The 16,100-nt window shown below is 37.9% G+C and overlaps 1 protein-coding gene across 4 annotated transcripts in view; it reads right to left on the minus strand.

Moving 5' to 3' along the window:
* The window catches only part of TEX9 (testis expressed 9), a 236,167-nt gene that overhangs the window by 52,861 nt on the left and 167,206 nt on the right, over positions 1-16,100 (minus strand). For all 4 annotated transcript variants that reach the window (XM_032621329.1, XM_032621328.1, XM_032621331.1 and 1 more), the window contains 5 exons: positions 9,459-9,507; positions 8,017-8,099; positions 5,976-6,154; positions 2,939-3,021; positions 2,342-2,515 (listed from right to left, as the gene is read on the minus strand). In XM_032621329.1, coding sequence (XP_032477220.1) covers positions 2,342-2,515; positions 2,939-3,021; positions 5,976-6,154; positions 8,017-8,099; positions 9,459-9,507 — 568 coding nt within the window. The remainder of the gene's footprint in view (positions 1-2,341; positions 2,516-2,938; positions 3,022-5,975; positions 6,155-8,016; positions 8,100-9,458; positions 9,508-16,100) is intronic.

The following is a 16,100-nucleotide window of genomic DNA, read 5'->3' on the forward strand; positions in this document are numbered from 1 at the left end:
TAAAAAATGAATTAGCAAGAAAGATTCAATCTTGAGTTTCACATAATCCAGGAGAGTTATGTTATGCCTCTCTGGCTGGTAGGTAGATAGGAATTCAAGCTGAGAAGCTCAGAGCCAGTGCAAATTTTCATAAAAATCTTCAGCTAGCCAATGTATCATAATGCCCTAGTACATTCACTGTGAACTAAAAGTTTCAAATATTAATTCTAAATAACGAGATTTTAGAACAGCTGTGTGTTTAAGTCTATTTAATTCTGGGGAGTTGGAGAAAGAGTCTACGTGATTTAGAGTCAGATAAACAGAGTTTGAACCCTGCTCTGCCATTCCTGTTTGACCTTAGGCAATTTGCTTATCCTCTCAGACTCAGTTTCCCTTTTGTAAAATGTGTTTTACCTGGCAGGTAACACTCAAAAAATGTTAGTTCCTTTTCTGCCCAAATGAAAGTAGAGTTATAATCAATGTGGTCCTTTGAGAATATTAATCTTTTGACAGGGTACAAAATACAATGGATAAGAAAAAGAGAAAGGACATAAAATAACTAGTGAGAAGGATTCAGAAGTAAGATAATAATAGCCTGAAACAAGAAGTGGCAATGCGAATTGAAAAGAAGAGATGAATGAGAACATTTAGAAGAAAGACAACACGGGATTGGGTATAAGAGCTAAGAACAAGAAAAGAATCAAAGATGCAGGCAAGTTATGTGGACTAGAGCAGTGACATGACCACAGCTTGGATGGATGATGACAAATGGTAAGGTGACAAATTAAAACAGTTGTTTCCCAGATATAACAGCTTGTTTTTTCTTAGACCACTTACTTGCCTTTATTTCTTAGACCAATAGAAACATAGTACAAACTATGTACGTAATTTTAAATTTCCTAGCAGTCACTTTAAGAAGAAATACGCAAAATAAATTTTATTACTATATTTCATTTATCCCAGTATATCCAAAATATTATCATTTCAACATGTAACCATTAAAATATTAATGAGATTTTGCATTGTTTTTTGTATGTAATCTTCAAAATTTGATGTTGATTTACAGCACGTCACAAGTTGGAACAGACACATGTGAGTGGCTACCATTTTTGACAGCACAGGCTTAGAGTATTAGATACTGTAATTAATTTTTCTTTCCAGATGAGAAGGTCAACAAAATGTGGAATACCCATTCAATGTTACAGGCAACAATAAAAAGGAAGACTACAACATGGATGAATCGCAAATGCATTATGCTAAGTGATCGGACTCAGGAAGCTACTATGTAATTCTATTTATATGACATTCTGGAAAAGGCCAAAATATAAGAATCAAAAACAGATCAGTGGTTGCGTGAGGTTGGGAGGAGGGAGAGGACTTGACTAAATTCACAGAGAAATTTTTTGGTACGATGGAAGTGTTCTGTATCTCAATTATGGTGATGGCTATGTGACTATGCATTTGTCAAAATTCATAATGGAACTGTATAGAGTCATCCCTCAGTATCCACAGGGGATTGGTACCACCAATCTAACGTGTGTTGGTAGGATGTGGAGAAATTGGAACCCTTATATACTGCTGGTAGAAATGTAAAAATGGTATAGCTGGTTTGGAAAACAGCCTGCAGTTCCTCAGAGGTTAAATGTAAGGTTATAATTTACCAATTCTACTCCTAGGTATATACCCAAGAAAAACAAAAACATATATCTACACAAAAACTTGTACATGGATGTTCACAGCAGCATTATCCAAAACAGCCCAAAAGTAGAAACAACCCAAATGTCCATCAACTGATAAACAGATAAATAAAATGTATTACATCCATATACTCTATAAAAAAGAATTTTACTCTATAAAAAGCAATGGAGTGCTGGTGCATGCTACAATGTTGATGAACCCTAAAAACAATACTTAAAGTGAAAAATGTTGGTTACTAAGTATCACATACTGTATGATTCTACATATCCAGAAATGTCCAGAATAGGCAAATCTATCAAGACAGAAAATAAATGAGAAGTTGCCTAGGGCTGGAGGAGATTAGGGGAAGAGGGTAGAGGTACTGAGGCTAAAGGGTATGGGGTGACTTTTTGGGTGATGAGAATATTCTAAACTTGAGAGTGGTGATGGTTGCACAACTCTGTGAATACACTAAAAGCTACCAAATTGTATAAAGGGTGAGATGTTTGTGAATTATATCTCAATAAAGCTGTTAAAAAATACTCTCCTAATAATGGGGGAAGAGTTTTTAGTATACACTAACAAAATAACTAAACAATGAAAAGTGGTATCTATGCAAACATGCAACTTACATGTTTCTGTGCATCTTTGGCATTAGATTAGGAAAAAATAGCAAAATTATTACCCTTTCTACTGAAGACAACTGTTGCTGTAATCCATCACATTTCTTGCTTGCTTCTTCAAAAAGAGTTTTATACTTTTCTGTTTGAGACTGTTGCAAATTAATGGTCCGCTGCTGTCTCATACAATCTCCTTCAGAATTTTTCAGTTGAGACTTTAAATCCTGAATTTCATCCTCCTATAGTTATGAAATTGTAGATTATATGGAAAAACATACATGATTTGGTATCGAAACATAAACCAGAAAACATAAAGGAGCTTCATATGATCTTTGGTGAGATATTTACACCGATTTCACTAAGAAAAACGAGTTACATTCTATTTTCATCCTCAAAATGGAAGACAGATGTTTTATTTGCACTTAATAGCTTACACTTGTAAGTCTAATACACAGCATTCTAATTGCTGGTAAGTATTTAAAATTCTTCAGCTCTGTGGAAATTCAACATCTCAGAATAAAGTTCAGTATTTAAATTTCTGAATTTAAAAGTTAACTGTGAATTATACTTCAATGAAGCTATTTTTAAAATAAAATTGAAAACTGCTCCTAAAATGACTTTGAATATTACAGCATTTATTCTGAAAGGTTTTAAAAACTTACCTTTTTATTGCATTCACATACAACATTATCCAATTCCTCCTGCATAACATGGAGTTTGGCCTTCAGAAATCTGATCTGTGCTTCTGTGTCAATTTAATAATAATATTTATTGTCTTTCACGGAATCTAAGATGCCATCAATTGTAAGACAGACTATTATTTTACGAGGGAAAAAAAGGCTCAAGATGGGGAGTCTAATAGTCTCTCTAATAGGAGATCCCTGTTTGGGAACACTCAAGACACTACATACCCCTAATATAGAGGTAAATGAAAAATCCATCCAATAGAAAGGAACTGTTAAACTGGAACCAAGTAAAGAAAGAGGAAAAAAACAAAAATTTTTCCTGAGAATCGGTACCACAAGCCAAGTACTCACATAAGTTTGCAGACTGAATTCATACTTACCCAGGTGGTTCGAAACACCTCAAACAGAACTTAAAGTGGTCTCAGATCGGTAATGCCCCCAGGTGTTTGGCAGAAGCAAACACAGGTCTAGCAAAACTCAACTTCAATCCCAGCCATTGTAATTATAAAATGCCACTGACTGTAATACACATCCCAATTTCACAGATGTTAAAATGTAGTGACGTGTCTGAGAAGCAAAAAAACGCACTAATACCTTACTACCGAAGCTTTCTCCCACAAACCCCTCACGAACATCTACCTTTGGTATTGCTATCAAAAGTTCTTTATTCCATAATATCAGTAAATCTCTGAGGGTTTTAGTCCTATAAAAGTAAATAAAGTAAAAACTGAACTTAGAACTCACTCATAATTCATTCAATCATTCATTAAAAAGATATACATCAGGACTTCCCTGGTGGCACACTGGTTAAGAATCCGCCTGCCAATGCAGGGTACACGGGTTCAAGCCCTGGTCTGGGAAGATCCCACATGCCGTGGAGCAAATAAGCCCGTGCGCCACAACTATTGAGCCAGTGCTCTAGAGCCTGCAAACCACAACTCCTGAGCCCACATGCCACAACTACTGAAGGCCACGTGCCTAGAGTCCGTGCTCCACGAGAGAAGCCACCGCAATGAGAAGCCCGCACACTGCAATGAAGAGTAGCCCCCACTCGCCGCAACTAGAGAAAGCCCGCGCCCAGAGGCAAAGAGTGAACGCAGCCAAAAATAAATAAATTAAAAAAAAAAAGATATACATCAAGTCTCTACTATGTTCCAGGCATAATACAGATATTATAAGACAAGGTTTGCCCTCATGGGACTTATCTTGAGTAAACACTCTGAATAGTCTCTGAAAGTTATTAGGACAAATTCCACAGAGCACAATAAATCTCCACACATACTTCCTGTTTCAAAGCTCTTCTTATGAAGTCCCCTGTGTTACATGGAGCCAATGAACAATGGTTGGCTCTAACCCCACCTAGCTTCTTCCAGCCTCAACTCTCCTTCTAGCTTCTCATGTAACTCCAGGTTAGCAGAGGACAGAAGGGAAATGATAAACTTAAAAGTGTGAAGTTTGCAGTAGTTGGTCTCTAGGGGGAAAGAAGGAAGAAGCAATGGGAGAGCATGACTTTTCGCATCTCTTTTTCTCCCCAACTGTAACCCCGGTAGTATCATCAAGGATTTGAGTGCTCTGTCTCTGTTGGTCCACAGCATTAACCTCCCCAACCATCCCACTCCAACTTTAGTCTTATAAAACAGTCTGTGCTCCTAAACTACTTTTTTATTGTTTCCTCCCACACATAACCCAGCCATTCTAGGCAATCATGTGGAATAAGTGAAAACTCCCCTAAAAGGGGAGACACCTTGGCCAAAGATTCTGAAAAGGGAAGACAGGGATGCAAAGAGGTCATTCAGCAATAAGAAAAAAAGCAGTAATTTAAGGTAGTCTGTGCTGGTTCCCATACTGGGAGGAGGACCTTTGTTAACAAGGCTATGGGTGACTGTAAACTGAGGAACAGCCAACATCTGACCATTGCATCCCTGAAGGTATCTTAACAGAGGCATGAAGGTTAACTCTTTGCTTCACTTACCTTCATTCCTAACAATTAGCCCCAGAAAGTTTGGATAGGTCAGTAAACGTAATAAGTGCATAAATGAATTAATCTGCGTTTATGACTAACTAGCATGTAGCACAATGATCATTATACATGTAAATCGTTGTGATTTTCACAGAATCAGATAATTTTAAGGATAAACTTCATGATCATTTAATACAAACTGCTTCATTTTCAAGTGAAGAAATTGCTATTACAGAGAGGCTAAAGCAGTTTGTCTGAACCTACAATTAATTATAGTTCAGCATTAACTGTTCATATACACTCAACTGTCTTTTTTAAAATTTATAATAGCATAGGTGGCTCCTCATAAATTCAACAATTTTAGAGGCACTACTGGTAACTAACATGTTTCTGATGATCTAGACTAAGTATTATTTTTCTAGCGGTAGGCAGAGAATGAATTTATAAGAAAGAAAATAATATTCATTAGAAAATTATTTTACCTGATGCTACATCAATAATTCATTTATCCTTTAACATGTGTTGATTTAACACACAATAAAGAGAATTCAGTAACATTAAATGGAAGGAATTCAAAGAAATATGGTTTTTAAAAATTTATTTCAATGTTTTAATGTTAAGCTATGGGGCATTTAACTTATTTGAAAAGTGGTCAATGAAACCAATACCAGAGAGTTCTTTTTTTTTTCTTTTCTTTTCTCTCTCTCTCTCTCTCTTTTTTTTTTTTTTAGCCACACCACATGGCTTGTGGGATCTTAGTTCCCCGACCTGGGATTGAACCCAAGGCCATGTCAGTAAAAGCACCAAGTCCTAACCACTGGACCACAAGGGAACTCCCCAGATAGTTCTTTTTAATTTTACTTTTTATAATGGAAAACATCAAACATCTACAACAGTAGTGAGATGAGTTCAATGAAACCCTAGTCACCCATCATCCATTTTCAACAATTATTGACTCAAAACCAATTTTATTTCATTAAACAAATGCAAGACATCACTACATTTTCTAAATAATTGTGATATAAGGATAAAAATAAACAAAAAACAACCTACCTGTTCCAATGTCTTCACTAACACCACAAAAAATACCATCATCTATATAATCAGGTAAGCCTTCTTCTTCCAGTTGCCCTTCAATTTTGCTAATTGTTTTTGCAAGAGAAAAGTCTGAGAAATCCTCTGGAATGGCAACATCGCTGACAGTTTGTACATCAGAGTATTTCAATTTTACTCTAAAAAAAACACATATAGGCACATTATATATTATATACATATAATAAAAAAGGAGATATGACTCCCAGATATGACTTTTATCCAAATAAAAAAGCAGATCAAAATTATAAATTTTAAATTTATGATGAAATCTACAATTGATACTCTCAAGGACTATATTATAAGAGACTTAGTAGACTTTCAATCTTTATGAATCACACAACCACTGCGCTAGAGGAGGCTTTATGAGGCCACTTAGACATGGCCAGTGTAAAATATTAATAAACAGAAGCCTCAATTTAACAGTCAGCAGACCAGAAGGGGGAGCTCTCACACCCTGAGACAACAGCAGAGCCCCGCGGTGTGAAGGAAGGCTTCTCTTCACTCCTGGCAACAAGTCAGGTAATGAAAAGCCTTTGTTTACTCTAGCCCTCCTAACTTCCTTTTTCCTTCTATAACAGAGTTCTCCTTGCCTTGCTGTGTGCAGACTTGCACGTGGCTCGCCATCATTTCAGACCCTGAAGTGCAATATTCTGCTGGTCCCGAATAATCGCATATTTTTGCTGGAGAATTATGTATTCTAGGTCAACACTCCCAAACAAGTGAACATGAAAACTAAGAGTACTGAACTTGGCCTCCTAGGTGAAATCCAGCCTGTGGCATTTAATTTTACATGCTGCTGGAGTAGAACTGTACAATTTGATATCACTCTAGTCATAATTCTGCAAACACTGAAGAATAATACCTCTTAAGAAAGAATTACAGAGTGAACAGTTCTTAGCTCAAACTCATTTTTCCACCTAAAAAAACATATTTTAAGCAGGATCAAAGTTTACCAAAAGTTGATTTTTTTTTCTTTAACGAAGAGAGAAATATGAACTGAAAGTCACTTCTAATGGCGTTGAGGAATGGGCCAGGCCTAATCCATCAAGTTTGCTTCTGAAAGCCTTACTTTTAACCTTTTACTTACTTTAAAGCCTAACTTACTTTTAACACATAAGCAAATGCTTCAGAATTCTTTTGGAAAAAGAACCTTTTATTTAAAAAGTAAACTTGAAGTCTGAAAATAAGATAACCCTTTCCAGTTATGTATGTATGTACCATACTTATGTATGTAACATATGTTCTCTTCTATCAATTTTAGTTTTTTTCTTCCTTATCCTTTCACCCTATTTTTTGTCTCTTTTGTTCAAAAAACAAAAATTTTACTTAGCCAATTAAAAGACACAAGGATTAATAAGAATTCTTCTAGAATTATAATGCAATTATCAGTTTGGGTAAACAATAGACATAAATTTAACAATTTACTGTGAATTAGAAGCTGGTTGGTACCATCCACTGCAGGTGTGACCCTCCTTTTCTAGAAGGTCTACTATCCTAAAGAACCTCTTGGGTCCCCTTTTTATGCTTAAAGTACTAAAAACAGTCTTGAATTCTTTCTCACCAAAAACAATAGAATGTAAATTATAACTATACTATAGTTTTACTGAGAGCATGCCAAAATCATTCTGTATCTCAATATATACAATATACAATAATGCATGGTGTTCAAAAAGTATAGGTCTATTTGAGAGAACTAGGCAGAGAAAGACATCTAGGTTCTAGTTTCTGATCTAAGAAAATATCTAGCTAAAAATAACATTTAAAAAATTTGAAATGTGGCAATTTTGCTTAAGAGAACAATACAAAATGTTCATTAAGTGTCGCAAGACATTTCTGATTAGAAGATGTTTTAAATTATTAAATGTGGAGAAGAAATACAGAGTACAATTTTGTATATTTTGGGTATAAAAAGATCTAGAGAAACAGATCTTATTAAGAACAATGATAGTATAAATTATAAAATTTTTTAAAAAGTAATACTTTAAAAACTGTACTATACCTTGAATTTGATTTCCTTCCTTTACTTGCAGAGTGTAATTTGTTTTGAACTTTGTTTATTGGATCAACGTTTTTGGTCTTTGGCTACATGAAAAGAATTTAAATGATTAATTAATTAGACTAATCACTTGCCAAGGAAGGCAACTGTGTAAGACACAGAATTGCTAGATTGCTACACAGAAGAATTCTTATTTTCAGAGAATTAATCAAATTATATTTTAAGAAATCCAAAACTGTATACCTGGAAAAGACCTAGTTATTACTACGACCAAGAGATTTAAAGACAAGAAAATGAGTCCCAAAGATTCAAGGATGTTCAACTAGTCTGCGGAATGTTAAACTGGATGTTCTGATTCACAGAATTTAATTCTCCTCACCGATTATTCTTCAGATAGGCCTCCAAGCATTCTATTCCTTAGGTCTAGATTCCCATGAGTAGGGAATTTGTACATCCCAGTGTGCCCAGCACCTGGAATAGTGATCTCTACACACTGTAAATATTTAAATGAATGAATAAACCTTCCCAATCACCTTCTTTGTATATGAATACTTTTCTTTTTCAGATCTTCTATCTAGTAAATTTGGGCTTTGGAGAGAAAACTTAATTTCACTTAGAATTTTTCCAATGTATCTCCAAATTGTTCAGTGAAGTTATGAGACAAAAAAGGACTCAATTCATTTTACGAGCAACATTTCATAAAGACATCCCTTCTGAATATCAAGGCTAATATTCTATTTCTAGCTGTTACTGGAAGGCGTGCTGTGGGCCCTAGGACCTGCTCCCTTCAAGCTAGTGGGAGGCTGGTGGGACTGGTTGCCTCTACCCCATAGGCCAGTGCACTGTCACAGGGTAGAGGCAACCAGGGGTGGGGGAAGGGTGCCCAGCCAGAATCAGCCAGAGTGCACCGGGTGAGCATCCTGGGTCTTGTAGACAACAGGCAAGCCTGGCAAATACGAAAGCATCTTCCGGGGCAGCGCGGGAAGCAGGCAGGTTGGGGCTGAAGTGCCCACAAGGGGAGCACGGAGAAGCCCAAGGAAAGAGGGTAGGAAGGAGGGAGAGGAAGCCGCTTGTGGGGTAGCGGGGATGCACACCCAGCTTCGTGAGCCCAAGGGGTGGGGTGCTTCTGGGGTTTGGGTTTCTTTTTCAGAGGGGCTGAGGCCAGCAGAGCTGGCCTGGGGAGCCCTTTGGGGGAGGGCCTGCCTGCCTCTCCTTTCCAGAAATGTTGCAGGAGTGACATGTGCCAGCTGCCCACTCACAGGCAGGGGCCCTGGAGTTCTTGTGACTCAGGAAAAGCATTTTAAAGAAAACACCCCCTACCCTACGTGCAATAAACACAATAAAAGTGAGAATAATAAATACCAAAAAAAAAAAAGAGAAAAATCTAAAAAACAACCTAAATTCTACAGAATATAATCACATTCACAAAAAGTTTGATTTCTTACCTTAGTTTCTGAATGTAAATCAACTGTCCCTTCAGACAATAATGGATGTCTACAGAAAAAAAGTAAACACCACATGTTAATAATAAACGATACTGAGACATATTAAAACTAATTGTTAATTAATTGTAGTTTGGATCTCAGTGAAATTACATACCATCTGTAAGTCCTTAGGCAATCTACTGAACTTCTCTTAAGCTTCAGTTTCCTCATTTTTTAAAATGAGGACAGTAATATTTATTTCAAAATAATACTTTGAGAATTAAATGAGATAAAATAGGTAAAAGGTTTACATTGTCTGACTGCTATAAGCTCCCAATTATTAGTATTTTATAACTTACCTTATCTTCAAATTATAGATTTCTAATACTTACACGTAAAAAGATATTAAATAACAGATCCACATACACTCTCCAAGAAAAATGGCATTCTCCCGATTTCAAGCTATTATACAAAGCTATAGTAATCAAAACAGTATGGTATAGGCATGAAAACAGACACATAGATCAATGGAGCAGAATACAGAGCCCAGAAATAAACTCACTCATATAAGCTCAATTAATTTATGACAAAGGAGCCAAGAATATACAAAGGGGAAAGGATAGCTTCTTCAGTAAATAGTGCTGGGAAAAATGGACAGCCACGTGTAAAAAAAAGAAAGTGGACTGTTATCTTACATCATACACAAAAGTAAACTCAAATGGATTAAACATTTGAATGTAAAACCTGAAACCATAAAGCTCCTAAAAGAAAAATATAGGTGGCTAGCTCCTTGACAACAGTCTTAGTGATTATTTTTTTGGATTTGACACCAAAACCAATGGCAACAAAAGCAAAAATAAACACATGGAACTACATCAAACTAAAAAGCTTCTGCACAGCAAAGGAAAGCACCAACAAGACTAAAGGTAACTTACTGAATGGGACAAAATATTTGAAAATCATGTATCTGATAAAGGATTACTATCAAAAATATATTTTTAAAATCTCATAAAAGTCAATTAAAAAAAAAAACCAACAAACAATTGGATTTAAAAATGGGCAAAAGTGGAACAGACGTTTGCCCAAGAGGACAAATAGATTGCCAACAGATGCATGAGAAGAAGCTCAACATCACTAATCATCAGGGAAATGTAAATCAAAATCACAATGAGCTATCACTTCACACCTGTAAGAATGGCTATTATCAAAAGATAAGAGATAACAAATGCTGGCAAGGCTGTGGAGAAGAGGGAACCCTTGCACACTGTTGGTGGGAACATAATTTGGTACACCCTCTATGGAAAACAGTATGGAGGTTCCTCAAAAATTAAAAACAGAGTGGGGAGGAGTCAAGATGGCAGTGTAGAAAGACGCAAAGTTAGCATCTCCCTACAACTAGGGTGCCTGCCAGCTGCTGGTGGGGGACTCTGACCCCCGAGATGGGAGGAACCCCAGAGTGAGCCGGTAGGATGTAGGGGGACAGAGGTGGGAGAAGTGGAGGCCAGACAAGATCAGTGCCCTGAGGGCAGGGAGATCACGAGAGGCAGCTGGGAGGGACTCTCCAGGAAGAGGAAGAGTGGGAGAGGAGTGGAGGGCAATCACCTGGCCCACTCAGGCCAGGGAGCCTGCTGAGCTCCCAGGCTGATCCCCTGCCCTCCAAGCCCCCTTCAGGCTGCATGGGCATAGGAGGAAGGCCAGGGAGATCAGGAGAGGCAGGTGGTTGGAGCCCTGCAGGAGGCACCCTGCAGGAACAGCAGGAGAGGAGCTGATGGCATTTGCCCCACCCACTTGGGCCCAGGACACCTGCTGAGCTCCCAGGCCAATCCTCTGCCCTCCAAAGCCCCCCTCCAGGTCACGTGGGTTCTTAGGGGCATAGGAAGGAGGTCAAGGGGAGAACAGGAGAGGCAGGTGGGAAGGGCCCTCCAGGAGGAGCAGAGGGCAACTGCCCCACCCACCTGGGCATAGGAAGCCTGCTGAGATCCCAGGCTGGTCCCCTGCCCTCCAAGGCTCCCCCTTCCCCGCCTGGCCGCATTGGTCCTGGGGGCACAGGAGGGAGGCTGGGGAGATCAGGAGAGGCAGGCAGGAGGAGCCCTCCCAGACCCCAGGAGCAGGAGAGAAGCAGGAGAGGAGGGTGTTTGGGCTGCTCAATCGAGCTCAGGAAGCCTGCTGGGCTCCCATATGAGGTCCCCTGCCCTCTGAGATCAGAGGTGGGGGTCATGCCTGGGCCCCTTCTGTTCCTTGAACCTAAGCACCCCCCCTCAGCCCCCAGGGCCCTTTCCAGCCCTGTGGGTCCTGAGCATGGCCCTGCCCACTGCCCAAACCTCACCCCTGCTTAGGCCCTGCTTTCCACAGCCAAGGCCTTCCCCCCCACCTTTTTTTTTTTTTTTTTTTCTTTTCCCTCCTCCTCTTTTTACTATTGTGGTACTGATGTACTTTCTGGTTCTTGATTCATCTATCTATATTCTTTTATATTCTTCCTAACATATCTGTTAGTTTCCTAGTCTGATTTTATTTTTCATTTCATTATTGTTCTTTTTTTTTCTTTTCTGCCCCAGGTGGCTTGTGGGATCTTGGTTCATGAACCTGGGGTCAGGCCGAAGCTCTGTGGGAGCTCTGAGTCCAAACCACTGCACACTAACAGAGAACCTCAGACCCCAGGGAACACTGATCCGAGTGAGGTCTCTTGGAGTTCATCATCTCTGCATCAAGACCCAGCTCTACCCAACAGCCTACAAACTCCAGTGTTGGAAGCCTCAGGCCAAACAACCAGTAAGACAGGAACACAATCCCACTCATAAAAAAAAAATGGGACAGCAAAAAATATCACACAGATGAAGGAGCAAGGTAAAAACCTACAAGACCAAATAAATGAAGAGGAAATAGGCAATCTACATGAAAAAGAATTCAGAGTAATGACAGTAAAGGTGATCCAGAATCTTGGAAATAGAATGGAGGCACGGCCTGAGAAAATACAGGAAATGTTTAACAAAGATCCAGAAGAACTAAAGAACAAACAAAGAGAGATGAACAACATGATGACTGAAATGAAAAATACACTAGAAGGAATCAAAAACAGAATAACTGAGGCAGAAGAATGAATAAGTGAGCTGGAAGACAAAATGGTGGAAATAACTGCCGAGGAGCAGAATAAAGAAATAAGAATGAAAACAACGGAAGACAATCTCAGAGACCTCTGGGACAACACTAAACACACCAACATTTGAATTATAGTGGTCCCAGAAGAAGAAGAGAAAAAGAAAGGGTCTCAGAAAATATTTGAAGAGATTATAGCTGAAAAATTCCCAAACATGGGAAAGGAAATAGTCACCCAAGTCCAGGAAGCACAGAGAGTCCCATATAGGATAAACCCTAGGAAAAACACACCAAGACACATATTAATCAAAATAACAAATATTAAATACAACAAAAAATATTAAAAGCAACAAGGGAAAAACAAATAATAACATACAAAGGAATCCCCATAAGGTTATAAGCTGATTTTTCAGCGGAAACTCTGCAGGCCAGAAGGGAGTGGCAGGATATACTTAAAGTGATGAAAGAGAAAAACCTACAACCAAGATTACTCTATCCAGCAAGGATCTCATTCAGATTCAATGGAAAAATCAAAAGCTTTTCAGACAAGCAAAAGCTAAGAGAATTCAGCACCACCAAACCAGCTTTACAACAAACACTAAAGAAACTTCTTTAAGCAAGAACACAAGAGAAGAAAAATACCCACAAAAACAAACCCAAAACAATTAAGAAAATGGTAACAGGAACATACATATTGATAATAACCTTCAATGTAAATGGATTAAATGCCCCAACCAAAAGACAGACTGGCTAAATGGATGCAAAAACAAGACCCATATATATGCTGTCTACAAGAGACCTATTTCAGACCTAGGGACACATACAGACTGAAAGTGAGGGGGTAGAAAAAGATATTCCATGCAAATGGAAATCAAAAGAAAGTTGGAGTAGTAATTCTCATATCAGACAAAATGGATTTTAAAATAAAGATTATTGGGCTTCCCTGGTGGCACAGTGGTTGAGAGTCCGCCTGCCGATGCAGGGGACACGGGTTCGTGCCCCGGTCCGGGAAGAGCCCACATGCCGCGGAGCGGCTGGGCCCGTGAGCCATGGCCGCTGAGCCTGCGCGTCCGGAGCCTGTGCTCCGCAACAGGAGAGGCCACAACAGTGAGAGGCCCGCATACTGCAAAAAAAAATAAATAAATAAAAAAAAATAAAGATTATTAAAAGAGACAAAGAAGGACACTACATAATGACCAAGGGATCATTCCAAGAAGAAGATACAATAATTATAATTGTTTATGCACCCAACTTAGGAGCACCTCAATACATAAGGCAAATGTTAACAACCATGAAAGAAGAAATCGACAGTAACATAATAACAGTAGGGGATTTTACACCCACTTATACCAATGGACAGATCATCCAGACAGAAAATAAATAAGGAAACACAAGCTTTAAATGACACAATACACCAGATAGATCTAATTGATATTTACAGAACATTCCACCCAAAAGTGGCAGAATACACTTTCTTCTCAAGTGCACATGGAACAGTCTCCAGGATATATCACATCTTGGGTCACAAATCAAACCTTGGAAAATTTAAGAAAACTGAAATTGTATCAAGCATCTTTTCTGACCACAATGCTATGAGACTGGAAATCAGTTACAGGAAAAAAACTGTAAAAACCACAAATACATGGAGGCTAAACAGTGCGCTACTAAATAACCAAGAGATTACTGAAGAAATCAAAGAAGAAATAAAAAATACATAGACACAAATGACAATGAAAACATGATGACCCAAAACCTATGGGATGCAGCAAAAGCAGTTCTAAGGATGTTGAGAGCAATTCAATCTCACCTCAAGAAACAAGAAAAATCTCAAATAAACAATCTAGCCTACACTTAAAACAACTAGAGAAAGAAAAACAAGAAAACCTAAAGTCAGTAGAAGGAAAGAAATCATAAAGATCAGAGTAGAAATAAATGAAATAGAAATAAAGAAAACAATAGCAAAGATCAATAAAACTAAAAGCTGGTTCTTTGAGAAGGTAAACAAAATTGAGAAAACCTTAGCCAGACTCATCAAGAAAAAAAGGGAGAGGATGCAAATCAATAAAATTAGAAATGAAAAAGGAGAAATCACAACTGACACTGCAGAAATACAAAGGATTATAAAAGACTACTACAAACAACTATATGCCAATAAAATGGACAACCACAAAGAAACGGACAAAATCTTGGAATGGAACAATTTCCGAAGACTGAACCAGGAAGAATTAAACAGACCTATCACAAGTAATGAAATTGAAACTGTAATTAAAAATCTTCCAACAAACAAAAGTCCAGGACCAGATGGCTTCACAGGTGAATTCTATCAAACATTTAGAGAAGGGCTAACACCCATCCTTCTCAAACTCTTCCAAAAAATTGCAGAGGAAGGAACACTCCCAAATTCATTCTACAAGGCCACCATCACTGTGATACCAAAACCACAAAAATATGCTACAAAAAAAGAAAATTACAGACCAATACCACTGATGAATATAGATGCAAAAATCCTCAACAAAATACCAGCAAACAGAATCCAACAACACAATAAAAGGATCATACACCATGATCAAGTGGGATTTAACACAGGGATGCAAGGATTCTTCAACATACACAAATCAATCAATGTGATACACTATATTAACAAATTAAAGAATAAAAACCATATGATCATCTCAATAGATGCAGAAAAAGCTTTTAAGAAAATTCAACACCCATTTATGATAAAAACTCTCCAGAAAGTGGGCCTAGAGGGAAGCTACCTCAACATAATAAAGGCCATATATGACAAACCCACAGCAAACATCATTCTCAATGGTGAAAAACTGAAAGCATTTCCTCTAAGATCAGGAACAAGACAAGGATGCCCACCCTCACCACTATTATTCAACATAGTTTTGGAAGTCCTAGCCACGGCAATCAGAGAAGAAAAAGAAATAAAAGGAATACAAGTTGGAAAAGAAGAAGTAAAACTGTCACTATTTTTTGATGACACAATACTATACATAGAAAATCTTAAAGATGTCACCAGAAAACTACTAGAACTAATCCATGAATTTGGTAAGGTTGCAGGATACAAAATTAATACACAGAAATCTCTGGCATTCCTATACACCAACAACAAAAGATAAGAAAGAGAAATTAAGGAAACACTCCCATTTACCATTGCAACAAAAAGAATAAAATACCTAGGAATAAGCCTGCCTAAAGAGGCGAAAGACTTGTACTCAGAAAAGTATAAAACACTGATGAAAGAAATCAAAGATGACACAAACAGATGGAGAAATATACCATGTTCTTGGATTGGAAGAATGAATATTGTGAAAATGACTATACTACCCAAAACAATCTACAGATTCAATGCAATCCCTATCAAACTACCGATGGCATTCTTCACAGAATTAGAACAAAAAATCTTACAATTCGTATGGAAACACAAAAGACCCCGAATAGCCAAAGCAATCTTGAGAAAGAAAAACAGAGTTGGAGGAATCAGGCTCCCCAACTTCAAACTATACCACAAAGCTACAGTAATCAAGACACTATGTTACTGGCAGAGAAACAGAAATACAA

The sequence above is a fragment of the Phocoena sinus genome, chromosome 2 (assembly GCF_008692025.1).
Source record: "Phocoena sinus isolate mPhoSin1 chromosome 2, mPhoSin1.pri, whole genome shotgun sequence".
NCBI classification, from domain to species: domain Eukaryota; kingdom Metazoa; phylum Chordata; class Mammalia; order Artiodactyla; family Phocoenidae; genus Phocoena; species Phocoena sinus.